This window comes from Bubalus kerabau, chromosome 13 (assembly GCF_029407905.1).
Source record: "Bubalus kerabau isolate K-KA32 ecotype Philippines breed swamp buffalo chromosome 13, PCC_UOA_SB_1v2, whole genome shotgun sequence".
In the NCBI taxonomy this organism is placed as follows: domain Eukaryota; kingdom Metazoa; phylum Chordata; class Mammalia; order Artiodactyla; family Bovidae; genus Bubalus; species Bubalus kerabau.
In genome coordinates, this window is record NC_073636.1 from 54,259,932 (window position 1) to 54,277,771 (window position 17,840).

The following is a 17,840-nucleotide window of genomic DNA, read 5'->3' on the forward strand; positions in this document are numbered from 1 at the left end:
CTTGTTGTGGAGCAGCAGATGGATGCTGGCGAGATGGAGAGGCCGTGGTGGGAGGAGGGGGAGCCCGAGCTCCTCCTGGGAGGGGTCACTCCAAGGTGCCCCCCATCCAAGGATGGACAAACTTGTCATCACCAGGTCTGAGCCCCCATCTCCGATCAGGCTCTCCCGGAGCCAAGGAAGGAAAGTTCTGTGGCCAATGACACCTGTAGGCTCCAGAAGAGTACACCACTGTGGCCTCTGTCCAGACACACTGACTGATCACCCACTTGACTACAGAGGACTATGGGGCCCCACCAGCTGGCAGGCCACCCTGGCTGATGGACCAGCGAGAAACAGAACGGTCTGTTCAAGCAGAGCCCTGTCCCCCAGCTCATCGGCAGCCTTTGGGAGAGCCAGGGTCTCTGCAGGGCACCCTGGAGCCCCCCATGATGGCGCCACTGAGGCTGATCTCCCGGCATTTAAAAGGAGAGATGAAAGGAGACAGGGTGGAGAGGAAGAGGAAAGGGGAGGGGGGAGGGGAGCATGCAGACGTCACTGTGATTTCCTTTCCAGACCCAGAGGACTTCTGCCGCCCACGGCCTCTCATTCTTAAATCCATGCCCCACACTTGCTGCCACTTTCTCAAGTACTAGCGTTAAGACTCCACAAAAGCTCCTTGTTATTGGGGATTTGAAGCTGAGGTCCCAATTAGTCGATTAATCAGAGTTAATCAGGCAATTAGGTGCCAGCTGCTGTGGTACTGGCACTACCCCCAAACACATCACCTGCTCCAAGCCACACCTCCGCCCCCCAGTTCAGAGGCGCCTGGCTTCCAGCCCCGAGGGCCAGCTCCTCCCAGGGCAGCAGGCCAGGCGTGCGCCCACATGTGCTGAGCTGCCAAGGGGCACTCTAGGAGAGGAAGCGGAAGAAACCGCTCCCTACGTGGCAGCCAAGAGAGCACCTGTGGAAAGTGACGTGAGGCCAGTCAGGGCCCCAGGGTGCAGTGCCAGCAGGCCACCTGTGAGCACCCTGTGCTTGTAGGGTCCCTCCATGTGCTTGGGGCCAGAGGGCGGGGTGAAGCACCAGCTCTGGTCCAGGCCTCTGGAGCCTAGCCCCCCAGCATGGGGGATCCTGCTGAGCCCTCCCCTGACTTCCCAACCTGGCTCCAAGTGTGGCAGAGGCGCTCCCGGAGGGCCTGCCCTCAGTTAGCACTGAGTGGGGTCAGGCAACGGCCCAGGGGGCTCTGAACATAAACAGTAGGTCTCAGGCCAAGGCAGAGGAGCCCATCCCATCAGAAGCCCTGTAAGGGACTGGATTCCCTCCGGCCCCTGGAGGCAGGTAGAGGGCTCCCTACTCCTCTCTGTCCCCTTAGTGGGAGCTGGCTGGTGGCTCAAGGAGAAGACCCTCCGGTGAGGACAGGCGGGCTGGGAACCAGGGTGCAGGCAGGACAGATAGGCATCTCTCATGGAAGAGGGAGACGCCCCAAGGGTGCACCGAGAGGGGCCTGCCCACTTCCTTCCCTCCTACCCCACCTCCTGCAGCTGTGGGACAGCAGATGAGTCCATGGAGACAAGGGACAGGGTCTACTCGTTCTCCACTGGCACAAAGGGAAAGGCCAACAGACCTCTCATCTTCTCTCAGGGACTTGCCTCAAATCAGAGCAAGAACTGATCGGCTACGGGTGGGAGGAGGCAGCTGAGAGTCCTGCTCAGTCCTGGCTTGTGTCCTAGCAACCACAATACGAGAGCAAGCTGCTCCCAGGGTCTCTGCTTGAGCAGAGGAGGGGGCCACTGTGGTGGGGGAGGGAGCCCCACAGGTTCTGGGTCCACAGGTTCAAGTCCCTTGTCCACAAAGTGAGTCCCATGGGGACAGCTTCCCCATGACCCATCCTCCCATCAGGTGATTCCGAAAGCATTCCTTTGCCGTCCCAGGGGCAAGTCTGTTCCACGGGTCATTCTCCCTGTGCCAGCATCCACCATGAAGGCCCCACCACAAAGGCTCCGCCAGAATGGGGGCTCATCTGCTTCTCCCACCACAGAACCTGGTGTGCCCAGAGGAGGAGTCCGGCTTGCAGCACCTGTCCCTGCCCACCGGCTGAACACACAATCTCAGTGCATTGCTCAGGCCTGAGAGGCAAGTTCCAGGTGGACCACATATGGCTCCTTAGCACAGAGGAGCCATTTTCCTCTGAGCATCGATTCTTCGAAACAGGAAGGATTGCTGAGAACATTTGTCGCTAGAACTTTTCTCCCCAGTTTCCCCATCAGATTGCATACAGGTCTCACCCTTACCAAGTAAACAGGGTGAGACCACGAGATCAACAAAAGTGGACAAAACCTGGATGGTCACACAATCCCTTACGCTGGTTGTGTACACAGATTTCAAAACAAATCTATTTTGGCGTCACTTTGGCTTCAAAGTTTCAAGAGAAACCTAGCCCTTTGGTTTGCCTTTCCAACTTCCTCCCTTACTGTATCTGTTGCTAAAAGTAACACTGTTACTGAAGCTCAAGTCCTGTGCACAGCCTCCTCCCCCTTGCTGTCCCCAGGAGGTCCTCAGGTGAACATCACATGGCCCCAGGGGAGCAGCGCGTCCTCTGGGAGACCTGCTCTCCAGCCTGTGCTGCTCCGAGCACCAGGGTCCCTCCAGGGGCTCACCCACAGGCCCCAACCCTCCAGGCAGCTCCCAGGGGCCTGGCTTGGCTTCTGTCCCCACCCACCCCACCCTCCAGCCGTGCAACCACAACCAGTCTTTGTGTAGGAGGGTGTGTGATTCAACTCTTCTGACTGCATGAGCTGTTATACTCTGAGCCTCAGTTTCTCCACTTCACACGTGGGGCCACACCACCCCCAGCCGGTGCTTCCATGAGAGTCCCTGAGCTCAGACGGCACGGTGCAGCCACCGCAGCACCTGCCACCCGTGGGGCTCTGAGCACCCCCAGGCCCTCTGCCCTCCCGCCTCCATGTTACAGCCTCAGAGGCTAGAGACATGCTGGCATGTTTGGGGTCCTCATATTCCTGACTGGCAAAGGCCAACCACTTGACTACTGCCTGGTTAAGAATAAGATGGGCCAGCCCCAGCTGTGCTCACTGTCCAGTGAGAGACTTCACCTCTGAGAATATGGATGTGGCCGATGCCCTAGGCCCACGCAGCTCTGTGGAGTCACTCCAGGCAGGGGCAGTGGCCCCACAGAAGAGCAGCCCCTCCCTCAGTGTCTAGAAAGCTCTGTCTGTCTCCAGCCACCAGTCTGGAAGCCCACAGACCTGCCATCAGGGTGTGGGTGTCACGCCTGACCCCACTGCATGGGCAGAGCAGCCCCAGGGGCAGGAGGGAGCACTCAGAATCCCTCCATCCCTCCAAGTGGCCTTGGGCAGGTTACCTCAGTCACAAGTTGAAGTCTGGCCCCAGCTCCCAGGATGTTTATAAAATTGGACCAGGTACACTGGGGTCCTCCCTTCCTTCTCTAGTGCTCTGACCCAGATGCGTCACCACGACCCCTCTTCAGAAAAGGCGGGGTATGGGAGGCTGGTATTATTGGCCACTCACTGGACACTGTTCACTGGAGCTCTGCTTGGGCAAAACAGCCCAGGGCTGGCGGGGAGACCCAAGGAAGAGCCTAGATCCACAGAGCCTCCGGTCCAAAGGCCAAGTGGGTGGTGCTGGGTGACCTGACATGCAGACACTGCGGGGGGTGGGGTGGGGTCTCTCTGGCCTCCCTAAGCCCCTCCCCACACTCCACACACAAAGCCTTTAGCCAAGCCCAGGACAGATGTCTGCAGACAGGGAAGTCTACCTCCAAGGAAGAGGGCCGGCCCCTCCTGCTTCAACCAGCAAAGCCCTGTGCATCTGTCTCCCTCCTGCTCAGGATGTGCCCCGAGAGACCAGCCTGGGATCTGGAAAGTCACAGAGCTCAGCCGACACACAGGCCACTGCTGTTCTCAGTGCAGTGGAAGACTTGGGCGTGGGACACCTGGACCCTTGTCTCTGGTCAAGGAACCACTAAGACAGCACCTTGTTGCTGGCTGAGGACCACGGTGCCAGGAGGTCCTGGGGACCCGCTGTCAGCACCTCTGTGCCCCCGTGCAAGGCTGGCTGCATGGTGGCACCAGGATGCGGGGCAAGAGGACAAGGCAGGCGAGGACGGCTGAACACAGGCCAGGAGGGGAGCTACCTTGTCACAGAAAGCAGGGGACTCAGGGGCAACTGGGCAATTCGAAGTGCCCGGCAGGCCATTTAGGACAAAGGGGGTCACTGGCAAGCACCACATCTTACCTGAGGTCGGCTCCTGTGGGCTCCAGGGGAGCTGAGTGAGAGAAGGAGAAACAGGGAACTTGTGTGCAAGTAGAATTGAAAAAGGCACATTGTCCTGCAGCACAAGTGGGCTGAAGCGTGGAGGCAATTCCCCTGAGACCTGAACCCCACGTTCCCCGGACCCCTGGAATATCCTCTGGGGTCTGGTGAATCCACGGTCCCCCAAGCCGGTGCCCCTGCCAGACCCTCCCTGGGGGCTCCTGGATTTACAGACTCAGACAGAGGCCCCACACAAGACAGGCTCTGTGGGCCATCCAGGCAGGACAGGGTCTCTTTCCTAATTGCATGTAGAAGTTAGTGTCTGGTCAGAAACCCCCCAGCAGATAAAGCTGGACAAAGAAGAGAAGGTGGCCCAAGAAACTGGTCCCTCAGGGATGGGCCACTGGGCAAAAACTTCAGGAGTTCAACTGGCAGACACAGGAAGCTCAGGGCGCCCAGCCCCTCCTTGAGGGCCACCCATATACAGGAGCAGCATGTACCCTGTGGTGTTGGGGAGGTGAGGCTGGCCAAGGGATCAGGGCTTGATCCCTGCAGAGCAAGAAGGGCCTCAGCCCCTCTCCCCACCCCACTGTCAGTTCAACCAATGACATCCCCACCCCCTCCAGCACCAAGACTAATATCCTGGGAGCAGAGAGACTGGTGATGCAAGGCTGGCGGCCTTTCCTTTCCAAACAGAGCAGGTCTAACGCAGCTTTGCTTCCCCCTCTGGAGAGCTAGGTCTGCTCCTCATTTCCACCCCCACAGGTGCCTCTGGGCCTAAAGCCTCCCTGGTAGCCCTCTTAGGCAGCCCAAGGCTGAGGAGCCCTGAAGCCACCAGGTACCTGAAGCCCCAGGTGCCCAGAGCAGGGGAGGTGCATCCCAGGGCTGAGGCACTGCTCCAGGACTCTATTCTCCTGAGGACAGCTGCTGGGAGTGGCATTTATAGCTTCAGGACCCGGGACTCTTGGCCAGAGTCAGCTGGGAGGGGAGGGCAGCACTCACCTCGGAGGGCCTTGGATCTTGTACGAGCTCTCTTTTCATCATTTTCTAAGCTCATCTGCAAGTAAAAACAACCGTGCTGTTAACAGGACCCAGCAGAACCACCCCTGTGTCTGCAGTGTGGCCTACGCCATCGTCTGGCTCCAGCGTCTCTGGTGCCTGTGAATCTGACACAGGAGACAAGGAACGGCTCACAGGGCAGGAACGAGCTGAGAACCAGGAGCAGCAGGTGAGGCACGGTGCTTCTGGGAGGAGACCCTGCGCCCAAGCGTGCCCCTACCCCCTGACCCCAGGTTCATGCCTGAGGAGGAATCCTCGCCCACTAAACCTTTGTTACCGTCACGATGTCATAACGCACGGTCTCCTGGTGACAGTGCCCGCCACAAACTCTGACCCCACTGCCGGGAGCCACCCCACCATGCTGAGAACCCGGCTTCCACCCACAGTTGATCCTGGCAGACAAGGGCTGTCTTGTTAGAAACAGGCGCCTGGGACCTGAGTGGAACTCCACGAAGCTCCGAGTGGACGGCTCCCACTCTCTACTGGGTGCCGTCCAGGGAGATCCCAGGGACACAGCCTGAGTTTGGGGACCTGGCCACTCCTACATGAGATGGGGTGCTCCCCACAGCCAGGGGTTTTCAGGCAACACTGCCCAGTGGAATAGAGTGTCAGTCACCCATATCATTTAAACTTTTCTAAAAGCTGCCTTAAAAGCATAAAAAGAAATGGGTGAGATTGATTTTAAACCTTACTTAGCCCGATCTACCCAAAACATTATCATTTCAACAGTATCAATAGAAAAAATTATGACTAGGATTTTTGTTTAGTGCTAACTCTTAGAGATCCTGCACATCTCCTGGACTCACAGCTCATCTGAGTTTGATCAACCATGTGCCACGGCGCTGGCTCTGGGGGTGGGAAGGAGTCAGGGGTGAGAGCCAGGCTGGGGTAGGAGTGCAGGCTGAGGGGTCATCTGGACCCAACCTGCAGGTCACCCTCCCAGAGATGCCAATTCCCCCAGGAAAGAGTGAGTGGAGCCCACGAAGGGGGCTGGTGCCCGACATAATCCAGACCCTGGTGTCACCCAACCACCTACCCGAGCCAATCAGAGCTCCTGCCCCCCATTCTCTGCCCCAGACCCACTTCCATGGGAATGCTGCCCACACTGTCCTTCAAGGAGTGGAGGCAGAACCCTGGGAGGGGAGGGATGCCCCCAGGGGCACAGGTCATCACAGAGAATCCTCAGCCTGGGTCTGGGCAGCAGGTAGGAGGGGCCTTTACCCAGCAGGTGTGCCCTGTGGCCAGGAAGGGGAGGAAGCCACTCCCACCCTCCTGCCACTGCATGGCCATCAGAGCAAAGCCAGATGCCCAGAAAGGAGCAGCAGAGGGGGGCTTTGTCCCCCAGAAACCAGCACAGGTCCAGCATCTAAGGTCCCACGCAGGAAGGAAGAGAGGGACCCTTCCCATGGACCCCCCAGTTCATAAGTTGGAACTTGCAAAGTGAGCCGCCCTGCCCCCAAGCAGCACGAGCATACATGTGATTTGTTAAGGACGAAAAATCACGACTTGGGGTAATCCTTGCAGCCGTCGATTGCAGGCAGTAGAGCTGAGAGCCATGCATTTACAGCCTCCCGACAGCACGGAAGACAATTACTATAATTTCTATTTTTAAAGCGGAGGTTCCCCATGGACCAATGGCTCACATTTAAAGTGAAGAGAGGAGCAGGTGTCAAAGGGACTTCATTACATTTATGAGCCTTCAAATGTCGTCTGCACGAGCCCGGCGCAGTGGCTTCCGATGCAGCAGCACAAAGGGGCCGAGCTCTGATTGCCCAGCCACTCTCAGCCGAAATGCAATCTACACCTCTTTTTTTGTCAGTTTTCCCAAGGAAATTGGCAAGCATTCTGCTGGGTTAAAGCGGGCCTTGGCAATTTGGATTTCCTGCAGATAAATTATTCAAAGAGCACAAAATGGAGAGGGCTGCAGAATGCGTGCGGGCTGCTCTCACACTGGGAGCTCACGTCGAGGAGCTGACAGCTGTACCATTCATTCTGCCGAGCACCTTTCCATTTGCAATTTATCTGCATCAAATGGTCAATAAGCGAGAAGTTCTCCTCAGTGCACAGAGTTTTGATGTAAAAGGGAAAAAAAAACTGAACTAAGGGAGGAAGAACTAGGGTTAGCCTTTCAACATAAGCATCAGCTGTAAGAACCAGAAACCACATCGACGCGCAAGCAGGTAAACCTCAATTTGTGAACTCTGACTAGCTCCACTGGACTTACCCTGCTTTCCTCCTCCAAGGGCGGCTGTCCATGTCCTCTGGCCCGCAGCACCCATGCGCCCACATGTCGGTGGGCAGCACTGCTTGGCCTGCTGGCTGCACCACCTCTGCCACCACGGGAAGATAGGCTAAGACAATGAAACACTTCCCAATTTTTCACTGATTTATTTTTGAAAATTCTTCCCCTGTTCCAAGAACAAACCAACCATGCCTGTATCTGAAAAGCCCTCATGTAGCTAAGGGCCTACTGCCTGGAGGGTGAAAGGCCCCTGTCCCGGCCAAGCAGCCTTAACGTCCCCCACAAGGGGCCAGAGGCCTCTCAAGGACAGGTCTGCGCTGTCTGCCACCGGCTGCCTGTCCACAGCTGCCCTGTGCTCCCCAAACCCACTCTTTGCTCTGGTTAATACTTCAGTCATTCTGGCTTCAGTAGGAAAACTACAGAACAATCTGCAAACACTAGCACTAGCCACATCTCTTGGCCAGCAAGAACGGTTTCTTTGTCCTTCCTCTGAACCTGCCTTATTGTGTCACGAGATGGTCTCACTCAAGAGAGTGGCGATGCTTAGTTCTGTTTGTTTGTCTGTTTTCTTATTTTTAATTTTGTTTGGCTGTGCCACATGGCACCTGGGATCTTAGTTCCCCAAGTGAGGATCAAACCTGCACCCCCTGCAGTGGAAGCCTGAAGTCTTAACCACTGGACCACCAGGGAAGTCCCTTGCTTTGTATTTTTTAGTAAATCACGTAAGCTCTTCTTACATGTAAACAGCTCTCACATGACCAGCCCCTTTAAGACCTGTCCCGTGGCACCCTTGCCAAACCTGAGTTCCCCAAGCTGGATGTTTACACACTCTGGGACCAAGGTCGTGTTGAGTGACCTTGAACCAGCAGCTTCTTGGGCTGTGATTGTGAGGACTCCAGGAACACACAGGACAGAGTGGGCTCTCCCCCAGGAACATCCAGTCAGGCCCAGCGGGCTTTGCACCGAACTTCACCTTTTCCCCAGAGGGTCTGCCCACCCCCTGCCTAGTTCAGGGACCTGGTGGTGGTTTCTAGAGGGGTGCATCCCCCATCCCTCTGTCTGTCTGTCTGTCTGTCTGTCTCTCTCTGACTCTCTCTTTTCCAATCTCTTTTCTTCCTGGTTCTTCCCAGGCCTTCACAACTGAAGAGCTTCCCATCTCTCCACCCTGAACCATGTCCCTGCCCATCTGCACACAGCTAAGGGCTGGACGACAGACTCCATGCTGGAGCCTGGCCCTGTGTGGCCCTGGACATCACCTGCCTCTCCGGTCCCTGCAGGGGGCCCTGGCCTAAACAGCACCAGCTATGGGACCTGAGGCAGTGGGTGTCTCACTCCAGGGAAGGGGCAATGTCAAGAGAAAGGAGCTGCTCAGCCATGAGCCCGGGCAGGGGTGGGGAGGCCCCATGGATCAGTGATGACCTGAGGACATTTCAGGCAGGGAGGCCTCAGGAAGTAAGTACCTCTGACCCACAGAGAAGGTGCACCACTGTGTGGCCAGCACCTCTGGGGGGTCAGGCCTGTGTCCTCCCTCTTCACACCCCCTCTCTCACTCTCCTTCTGTGCCTGCTCATCTCCATCTGAAATAAGCTCACTGGTTCATGTTTTTGAGGTCAGTGTCTCCCTGCAGAGACCTCATTCACTGCTCAGGGTGTATTATGTAAGGTCAGACAAACAGGCAGACAGACAGACAAATGGGGACAATCAGAAACGTCTACTGAGATCTTGGAACTGGGGGAGGTGGCCAAGACCATCAAAGCAGAAACCAGAGCCCTGAGTCGCAGGAGAGTCAAGGCCCCTGAGGCCACAGAGGACCCACGCTGGCTCTGGGCTGGAGGAAACAGGCCATGTTCCATTTTACTTAGAACACATCCAAAAGCCTGCAAAGCTGGGGAATTAGAATGAACTTGGGACAACTTTTTAAACATACAAGATTATTTGAGTGACAAAGTCCTTTTTCCTCTGGGAAGACCCAAACAAGGAATTCTGCTGACTCCTGAGACCAAGCAACCTGCCTAGAAGGAAGGGATGACTTTGCAATGAGGAGGGTAGAGATACCTAACTGAATGAAACCAAGGGGTGTGGGGGGAGGAGGGGGCAGAGGAGGACATGATCTGGTCCCGTGTGCACAGCCAAGAGCGCCTCCAGCAGGCACATCACCACTGTACAGCCTGGGGGCAGAATACTGGGCATATCCACATTCCCACATCTGGGGAGACGCTCCCCTAAGGACATAAGAGCAGCTGTCAAGTATGTCCCTTGCTCCCTCTCCCAAGCCGTCCAGCAGGATCCTCCCCAGCCCCCAGCCCAGGTAGAGCTGCCTTCTGCTTCGAGAAGTCCTACTGTCTCAGGGACCTCCCCTTCAGCACACATTCTACTCTCCATTCTCTGTCAGCTGAGGCTAAACCACACAGGCACACCCCTGCACCTCCTGACAACCGCCACAGCACCTCTGGTTCCTATCGGTGTCCCTCCCTTGGGAACATCCCAGTGTGTATCTGAAATTCTCTGACACTCCACCCATTGTTCAATCCATAAGCAGCTGCATAGACCAGCCCTCTCCTTGGGTTGTAGAAAGGACACCCCATGGAGAATTATTTAATACCCGTCTTGGGAGGGACTCTCCTGACATCTCTAAGCATGAGATCTCTAAGCATGAGATCACGGCTCACTGTAACCCCTACATTAAAATTATAGCTATGTTATAGACATCCTAATAAAGCAGCCTTGTCTGGGCCCATCTGTTTAAAACTTCAACATAAATGGAATTGCCAACTTCTGAGGGGTAGCAATCTAGCCACATCCAATGAGGCTGGTCAGAGGGCACACCCAGTGCTACCCCTTGCCCTGTCAGGAGCGTCCACTAGGGGAGGCAGTAAGGAGGCCCTGCTGAGCACCCATGCATTCACTATGCTCCTGGGTTGCATATCTCTAGTCATCCATTGAACACCCATAATCTGGGGCCCAAATACTTCATTCTTCAAGGTCAAAAAGGGGTTGACAAATACCTACCCTTTTCTCCTTAAGTTAAGAAAGAAAAAAAGCCCAATGCCCAGCACTTTCACAAGCACACAATTCTATCAGCCACTTCCAGACCCACCTATGAGCTGTCCACATGCCTGGTGCTGAACTCAGAGTCCAGGCAGCTGTGATTGCCTCCCACGTAGGACTTCTCCAGCCACGAGCTCCTCAGCTCCCCACTTCCTTCTCAGGCCAGGCTTCTGTTGTATGTGTTCTGCCCTCTTGTGCCCCCACCCCTTCTCCACCTCCTCAGTCAGACGGTGCCCCTGGCGCCAGCCCCACAGTCCCTCCTTCTCTGGCCCACTCTTGGTCTTAGCTTCTCTGCTCAGAGCAGTAACTAGGGCCTTATCTGCCCAAACTAGAGGAAATGACCATAATGGAGCAGCTGTGAAACACTGGCCCTGGGGGAGAAGCTGAGCACGGCCACTGAGCTTTTTCCCAGCAGGTCCCACACCCTGCAATCTTGTCACACCTGAGCCATAGGCAAGTGCAGCCTTCCTACCCATCACATCCACAGCACCAACCACTGTGGAGACAAAGCACCCAGAGCCCCTGGCCTCAAATCAAGGAGCTTCTTGGTCATGTGATGTCTGAATGCTTGGGGCTGGATGGGTGAGGTGAGTGCCGCTTTCAGTCAGATGCAAATTTAAGGGGAAAACAAAACTAAGTGATCAAGTTAGATAACAATTTAATGCAGCATTTTAGAACATCTGCCGCTACTGCTGCTGCTAAATCACTTCAGTCGTGTCCGACTCTGTGCGACCCCATAGATGGCAGCCCACCAAGCTCCGCCGTCCCTGGGATTCTCCAGGCAAGAACACTGGAGTGGGTTGCCATTTCCTTCTCCAATGCATGAAAGTGAAAAGTGAAAAGTGAAAGTGAAATTGCTCAGTCGTGTCTGACTCTTCGTGACCCCATGGACTGTAGCCCACCAGGCTCCTCCATTCATGGGATTTTCCAGTCAAGAGTACTGGAGGGGGTCGCCCGTGCCTTCTCCATCTTTTCCCCTAATAAAATGCAATTCCATTCCTCATACCTTGTTCATTGAAAACACACATCCTACTTTCCTACTATATACTGAAATTCTTCCCTAATTACATATTTAAATTATAGAGTCCTCAACTCTTAAAAACCTTAATTTCTAGTGAAAACTGAGAAAGTAACCAATTATGATGTCTTCTAAATTAATATTCTGTAGATTGGTGAACATAAATGCCTGTGATAGTTTCTAAAAACATTTGCTTTTTAAAATATCTATTTAAAAAAATTATTTATTTATTTATTAGAACATCTAAATCAATGCAAATGTTCCATGAAGAACAAAAGAACAACGATTTAAATAAAGACTGCGCCGGCATTCCTGGCTTTTCCTTTTGCACCAGACTCAAACATGGCTCAGCAAAGCACTGATGGTCACACAGGGATAAAAGTGTGAGCGGAGGAGCCTGAGGCAATGCGAGGACAGACCCATCCCTGTACATTTCAGTCCCCAGATTCAGGAGGAAAGTGTTGGGCTTTAAGAGAAAAAATACAAGCACCCTCAAAAGAGGTTGCCACTTCAAACTTCACAGCCCTGCCCGTCTGTACTCTGGACTGCCACTTCTTGGTGGCCATGCTCTGGGTCATGGCTTGGATCCTTGATGGAGAGTGTGTTCATGTCAGAGTATACGAGAGGTCAGAATCTGAGATCTGGGAAGGGATGCCCACCAAGCCTGTTGTCACCCCACTTCCATCTTTGAGGGTCACCTGAGCCTGGGGACCTGGTTTTGCCAGAGCACATCATGGGGAGTGAGGACATCCAGAATTACAGGCTTGGTGCAGCTGTAAGAGCATGTGATATTTGGGCTTGGAGCACCACTGGGAGGTGGAGACTCCAGGCCACCTCCACCAGCCAGATCCAGGCAGGTATGAGCAGGGCACCACAGGCCCCATTTGGGAAGATGGCAGTAAACTAAGCCAGCAGACCTCAGGAGTTCCTGCGGCGAAGGCTGCCCAGGGAGAGCAGAGAGCAGGGAGTGTGTGCCTGGGGAGCCGCGTGTGATGGGGCCTCAGGGCAGAGACTTGGCAGACGGGACCTGCCGTCACATTTTAGTTTTAGCCTACTTGGAGTCACCTGTCTTCCTTTAATGTTAAAGTGTCCAGATCATCGATGGTCCTAGCCCCCACTTACTCTTCGCCTAAGCTGGACTGATAACAACTAGACCAAAAGTCACCTCCACACTCCACGCCGAGGAGTTAGAAGGACTCTTGCCAAGACCCAGGGGCCCAGACCCTGGGCTGCCCTCCGAGTGCCTTACCTTGCCGCGTCCGCCCAGGAAGAGTCTCGGGGTCCTACAGTTGTCGGCCTTGTCTCCGTGTGTCCACCTCTGGCTCAGAAGCTCACCCCGGAACTCATTTTCTGAGAGTCAGAAAAAGAAAACCTAATGAACGCCAGCTCAAGGGGAGAAATAGAGAAACTGGGCCCACTCTTGTACACAGCACTTGTACCGCAAAGACACCCAAGGTCACAGCCCCATGGCTGCTTCAGGGACAAAAGACAGGAGCTCTTTGGGGAAAATCACTCTCAGTTTGGGACATTCCTCAGGGGCTTCTAGTGCCCACACCCAGAATCATCATCAAATAGGCTGTGGCACTATTTTATGGGGCATGTCGGGGAGTGGGGGCACATTTCCTCTAACATGGCCACTCCGAACAGGGGGCTATGCCAGTCAGGTGAGGCCCAAAGCTTTGCCTCTGCTTTGCCCAGGTGGCCAGCATCCTTCCTCTCCTTCTGTGTCTGCCTCTCTCTAGGGCAGTACCTCCAGTTAATATTTAATTCCTCACATAAATTCACACGTCAAAGCAGAGGCTAAAGCATCATCTGGACCGGACAAAGAAATGCATTGTGTACCTATTCCCTGCACGGCACTCCCTGTTTCCATGACAACCAGCTTTCTACAACAGCAGCTTTCAAAGGAAGGTCACGAAGTAACCAACAATAAAAACAGGAAATGAATGTTCCTGCGTTTTTCTTCTCCTTGGAGGTGAGTTTGGATCTGCTGAAGGCAGGTCAGGCTGGGTGCTGTCACACCCCTCATCTTTCTTCTCACGTTTCCCACGTGCATTCCCGAACACTATTTTCCTCTAACTTCACTGGTCCTGTCCCGGGCAGCCCTGTGGCCACAGCCACAGTGTCCTCTTGTCTGGAAATGCCTCCATCTATTAAAGGGCCTCCTGGGACTCCAGTAGCACAAACAGAGGGAGGCAGATGGGTTGGCAAACAGCCTAATGCATCACCTTCAGAGGACGGGGTTAAACCACCTGCTGTGTGTGCCTACTGAGCGCCTCACCCTCACTGAGCTGTGGGTCACCTGCAGGGCCCTGAACTCGCCCTGAACAAGCGAGCGCTGAACTCGGCCTGAGAGCTGGGAACCGGACATCTTGGGCCAGGTACCTTGCGGTCGTTAGCAGACGGCAAGAGGAAACAGGCTCACCCACACCGTGACAGGAGTTGCCTAGGGCCCTGGATCCCTAAGAGGTGTGTGGCAAACAGCGAGGGTGGTGAGGAGGGAGCAGTTGGCCCTGTCAAAGGGGAGAGAAGGGAGGAAACTCGGGAGATGAGTCAACAAGGATGGCTCAGGTCATGGGGTACGTGCTGCACCTGAAGACAGAGACGAGGACCCTGCCCCTCGTGACAGAGTGACAACGGAGGCCAGAATCCCCAGCCACAAGTGGGGTTCCCTTTCCACATGTGCCTCCCACGAGAGGCCCGCACCCTGGGCTGATCTGCGAGGCTCTGGTGAAATTCCTCGTCATGGTGACATATGTAAACAATGGTTAACCCTGGCAGGCCTCCCTGGGAATTGGAGGGAAGGGGCAACCTGAGATCTTTGAAAGGGATGGCTCCCTCCTTACAGATCTCCAGCACGTGTCTGAAAAGCGCTCCAACCTCAGAGAAGCCCAGCAGTGGAAGAGCCAAGTCTGTGCCAAGGGCCCTCTGTGTTCTGCTTGCTCACAGGGGCCTCTTTGCTCTCTCCCCGGGAGAAGCCCTGTTGAGGGAATTCTCCCCCTCACCCACATTCCCTGTGGTCTGTCATGTGTCCACAGCCCCACACCTGCTCAGGCCTCACACAAGGGCCTTAAGGACACCTGCCCAGCACCACTCCCTCACAACAGCACTGCCCCAGGATGCAGAAGACATTTGCAGGAGGCACACAACACAAGACCAGAACTATGTCACGAGGATCCATGATTGACGGAGTCCTTCAATCAATCCTTCCTTTTCCTGGGAATCTTCTGACAGCAAACCACAGTCACTACAGTAAAACGTGACAGTGCTTCTCCTTTGCTGGGAGAAACCGGGGGCCCTCTTGGTCTCCCACTGGGCCCACATATGTCCCCACCACAGACCAGACCCCTCGTGTACAGACGCGTGGAGTAGAACAAAGACGCAGTCCACCCCGGCTGCCACAGAGGTGGCACTTGATGTCCCCCCACCAAGCCCAGACTACGGCAGAGTCCCCAGGCCAAAGGAAGGCCCTGCACACAACAGGGGGTGCCACCCGGGTGCCCCATCCAGCAGTCATGCTGCCGGCGGACATTCAGCCCATGGAGGCAGCCCCCACGCCAGCACCTGCCCTGCCAGCCACCGTCTCCATCACAGGAGCCATCAGAGACTTAGAGCACCAGACACACAGGGACCACGAGGAGGGCTGACTCTGCCCTCGTTATCAGGGGTCGGCAGTGAGGAGGGTTTTCTTTAAGACCCCTTGCTTTGGGCTAGGAGGTCTCTAGTGAGTTCTGAACCCCTGCTCCCAGACACACAGAGCAAAGGGGCCGCATGGGAGCGTGTGGCAAGGACAGTGGCCTTGGCCGTGATGTCCCTTCAGGACCACCTGCTCCATGTTGTCCCAGCATCTGACCTCACCCAACTCAGTTTCACAGGATTCTGGCAGACGGACAAGCTCAGAAAAGCCACCAGGGCCCATGAGTAGCCTCATCAGAGCTGCAGAGCAGGGCATCTCCCTCCTGGGGCCAGAGTCCCAAAGGACGCCCATGCTCAGGGCCAATCAGGGCCGGATCAGGCATCCCCAACACGTGCCACTTTGGCATGCGGACTGTTTAGCTCTGGAAATAGAGACCCTGTGGGCTCATGAGAAACTCCTGTCAAGATGTCTTCAGGGTCTTCACTAGATTCTATGTCTCTGGTGACTTGCCTCTCATCCAACAAGCAAAGGGGGAGCATCTTTGCTTGGAGGGAGCCCACATCTTGGCTCTCCCATGCTCTCATGGGTGGGACCAGTCAGACCCTGAGCCCCTGCCTTCCTCTCTCCCCACTCTGTTCATCCTGGCTGAGCCCACCTCTCCCCCCAGGCTTGACAGGCTCTTCTTCCCACTGCCAATTAAAGTGTCCTCAGGGACATCCCTGGTGGTCCAGGGGTTAAGGATGTACCATGCAGTGCAGGGGACACAGGTTCAATCCCTGGTCAGGGAACTAAGATTGCACATGCCACAGAGCAACTCAGCCGGCTCAGCCAGCACGCCACAACTAGGGTCCATGCACCAGAGCAGATCCCTGTGACACAACAGGACCCTTCGTGCTGCGACTGGGACCTGACACAACCAACCGAGCAATCAACAAAGAGTTAACAAAAAAATCTTTTTTTCATAAACAAGTGTCCTCGGAGTAGCAACCAAAGCCTGTCTTCCTCTCAAATGTTTGCTCATGCCCCTAATTGGCCCTTCCCTGGGGCTTCTCAACTCTTCAACAAGCTTGAGGCATCCACATTCACAGAGCTCAATCTGTCTGGATTCCACACCCCAGACCCCGGGCTCCACATCTCCACACCCTTCACAATCTGATCTCCTAAGTGACCCCCGGCGATCTGACTCTGGCCCCACTCCCCACGCCAGCTCACAGCCCTCCACCAAAGCAGCACCTTTGGAAGGTCTCCGTAAAGTCCTGGTCACCTGCCCATCCTGCGCCCACACCCAGTTCCTCCTTCCTCCCCTGGGGTGCCCCAGCCCCATCCCCAGCCTCTCCTCCCTCTGCTTGGCTGGCCGTCCTATCACCTCCCCCTCTGACTCCTCCCCTCCCTGCTCTCAGTCTTTGGCTCCTAGTCCTGGCCCAGAATTCTGCCTGTTATTTTCTGAATTTCACCAGTATCTGACCACTTTTGGCCTCTCAGGCTGTTTCATTTGTGTCCAAAAATTGATAAACTAATTCTAAAATTGATATGGCAGATGACGGGACATAGAAAAGCCAAAATAATAAAGTTGGACCCAACTTATATCATACGTAGAAATTCACATAATAGATCAGAGATCTAAACGTCCCAGTTAATACTCTTGGAAAGCACAGGAGTAAATCTTCCTGACTTTGCGTTAGGAGTGGTTTCTTTACTACAACACAGAAATCACAAGCAACAAAAGAAAAAAATGTATGAGCTGGACATCATCAAAGTTTAACACTTTTGGAAGTCAAATAATACCATCAATCAAGTGAAGAAAGAACCCACAAACAGGGAGAAAACATTTGCCGATCACATACCTCATAAGGGGCTTTTATCGAGTAGGGAAAGCCACTAGGCCATTGAGGTACAACCTAAATCAAATCCCTTATGATTATACAGTGGAGGTGACAAATAGATTCAAGGGCTTAGACCTAGTAGACAGATGCCTGAAGAACTCTGGACAGAGGTTCATAACATTGTATAGGAGGTAGTGACCAAAACCATCCCCCAAAAAAGAAATGCCAGAAGGCAAAGTGGTTGTCTGACAAGGCTTTACAAATAGCTGAGGAAAGAAGAGAAGCAAAAGGCAAAGGAGAAAGGGAAAGATACACCCAACTGAATGCAGAGTTCCAGAGAATGGCTAGGAGGGATAAGAAGGCCTTCTTAAATGAACAATGCAAAGAAATAGAGGGAAACAATAGAATGGGAAAGAATAAAGATCTCCTCAAGAAAAGTGGAGGTATCAAGGGAACATTTCATGCCAGCATGGGCATGATAAAAGACAGAAACTGCAAGGACCTAACAGAAATAAAAGAGATTAAGAAGAGGTGGTAAGAATACACAGAAGAACTATACAAGAAAGGTCTTAATGAACCGAACAACCATGATGGTGTGGTCACTCACCTAGAGCCAGACATCCTGGGGTGTGAAGTCAAGTGGGCCTTAGGAAGCATTACTACAAACAAAGCCAGTAGAAGCGATGGAATTCCAACTGAGCTATTTCAAATCCTAGATGATGCTGTGAAAGTGCTGTACTCAAT

General features: G+C 54.3%; 1 protein-coding gene across 1 annotated transcript in view; it reads right to left on the bottom strand.

Moving 5' to 3' along the window:
* MYT1 (myelin transcription factor 1) overlaps positions 1 to 12,978 on the bottom strand; it is a 41,649-nt gene extending 28,671 nt beyond the window's left edge. The window contains exons 1-3 of the mRNA XM_055543168.1: positions 12,886 to 12,978; positions 5,272 to 5,326; positions 4,252 to 4,282 (exon numbers count right to left, since the gene is read on the bottom strand). Of these exons, the coding sequence (XP_055399143.1) occupies positions 4,252 to 4,282; positions 5,272 to 5,326 (86 nt within the window). The 5' untranslated portion in view covers positions 12,886 to 12,978. The remainder of the gene's footprint in view (positions 1 to 4,251; positions 4,283 to 5,271; positions 5,327 to 12,885) is intronic.
* Positions 12,979 to 17,840: the final 4,862 nt, after the last annotated feature.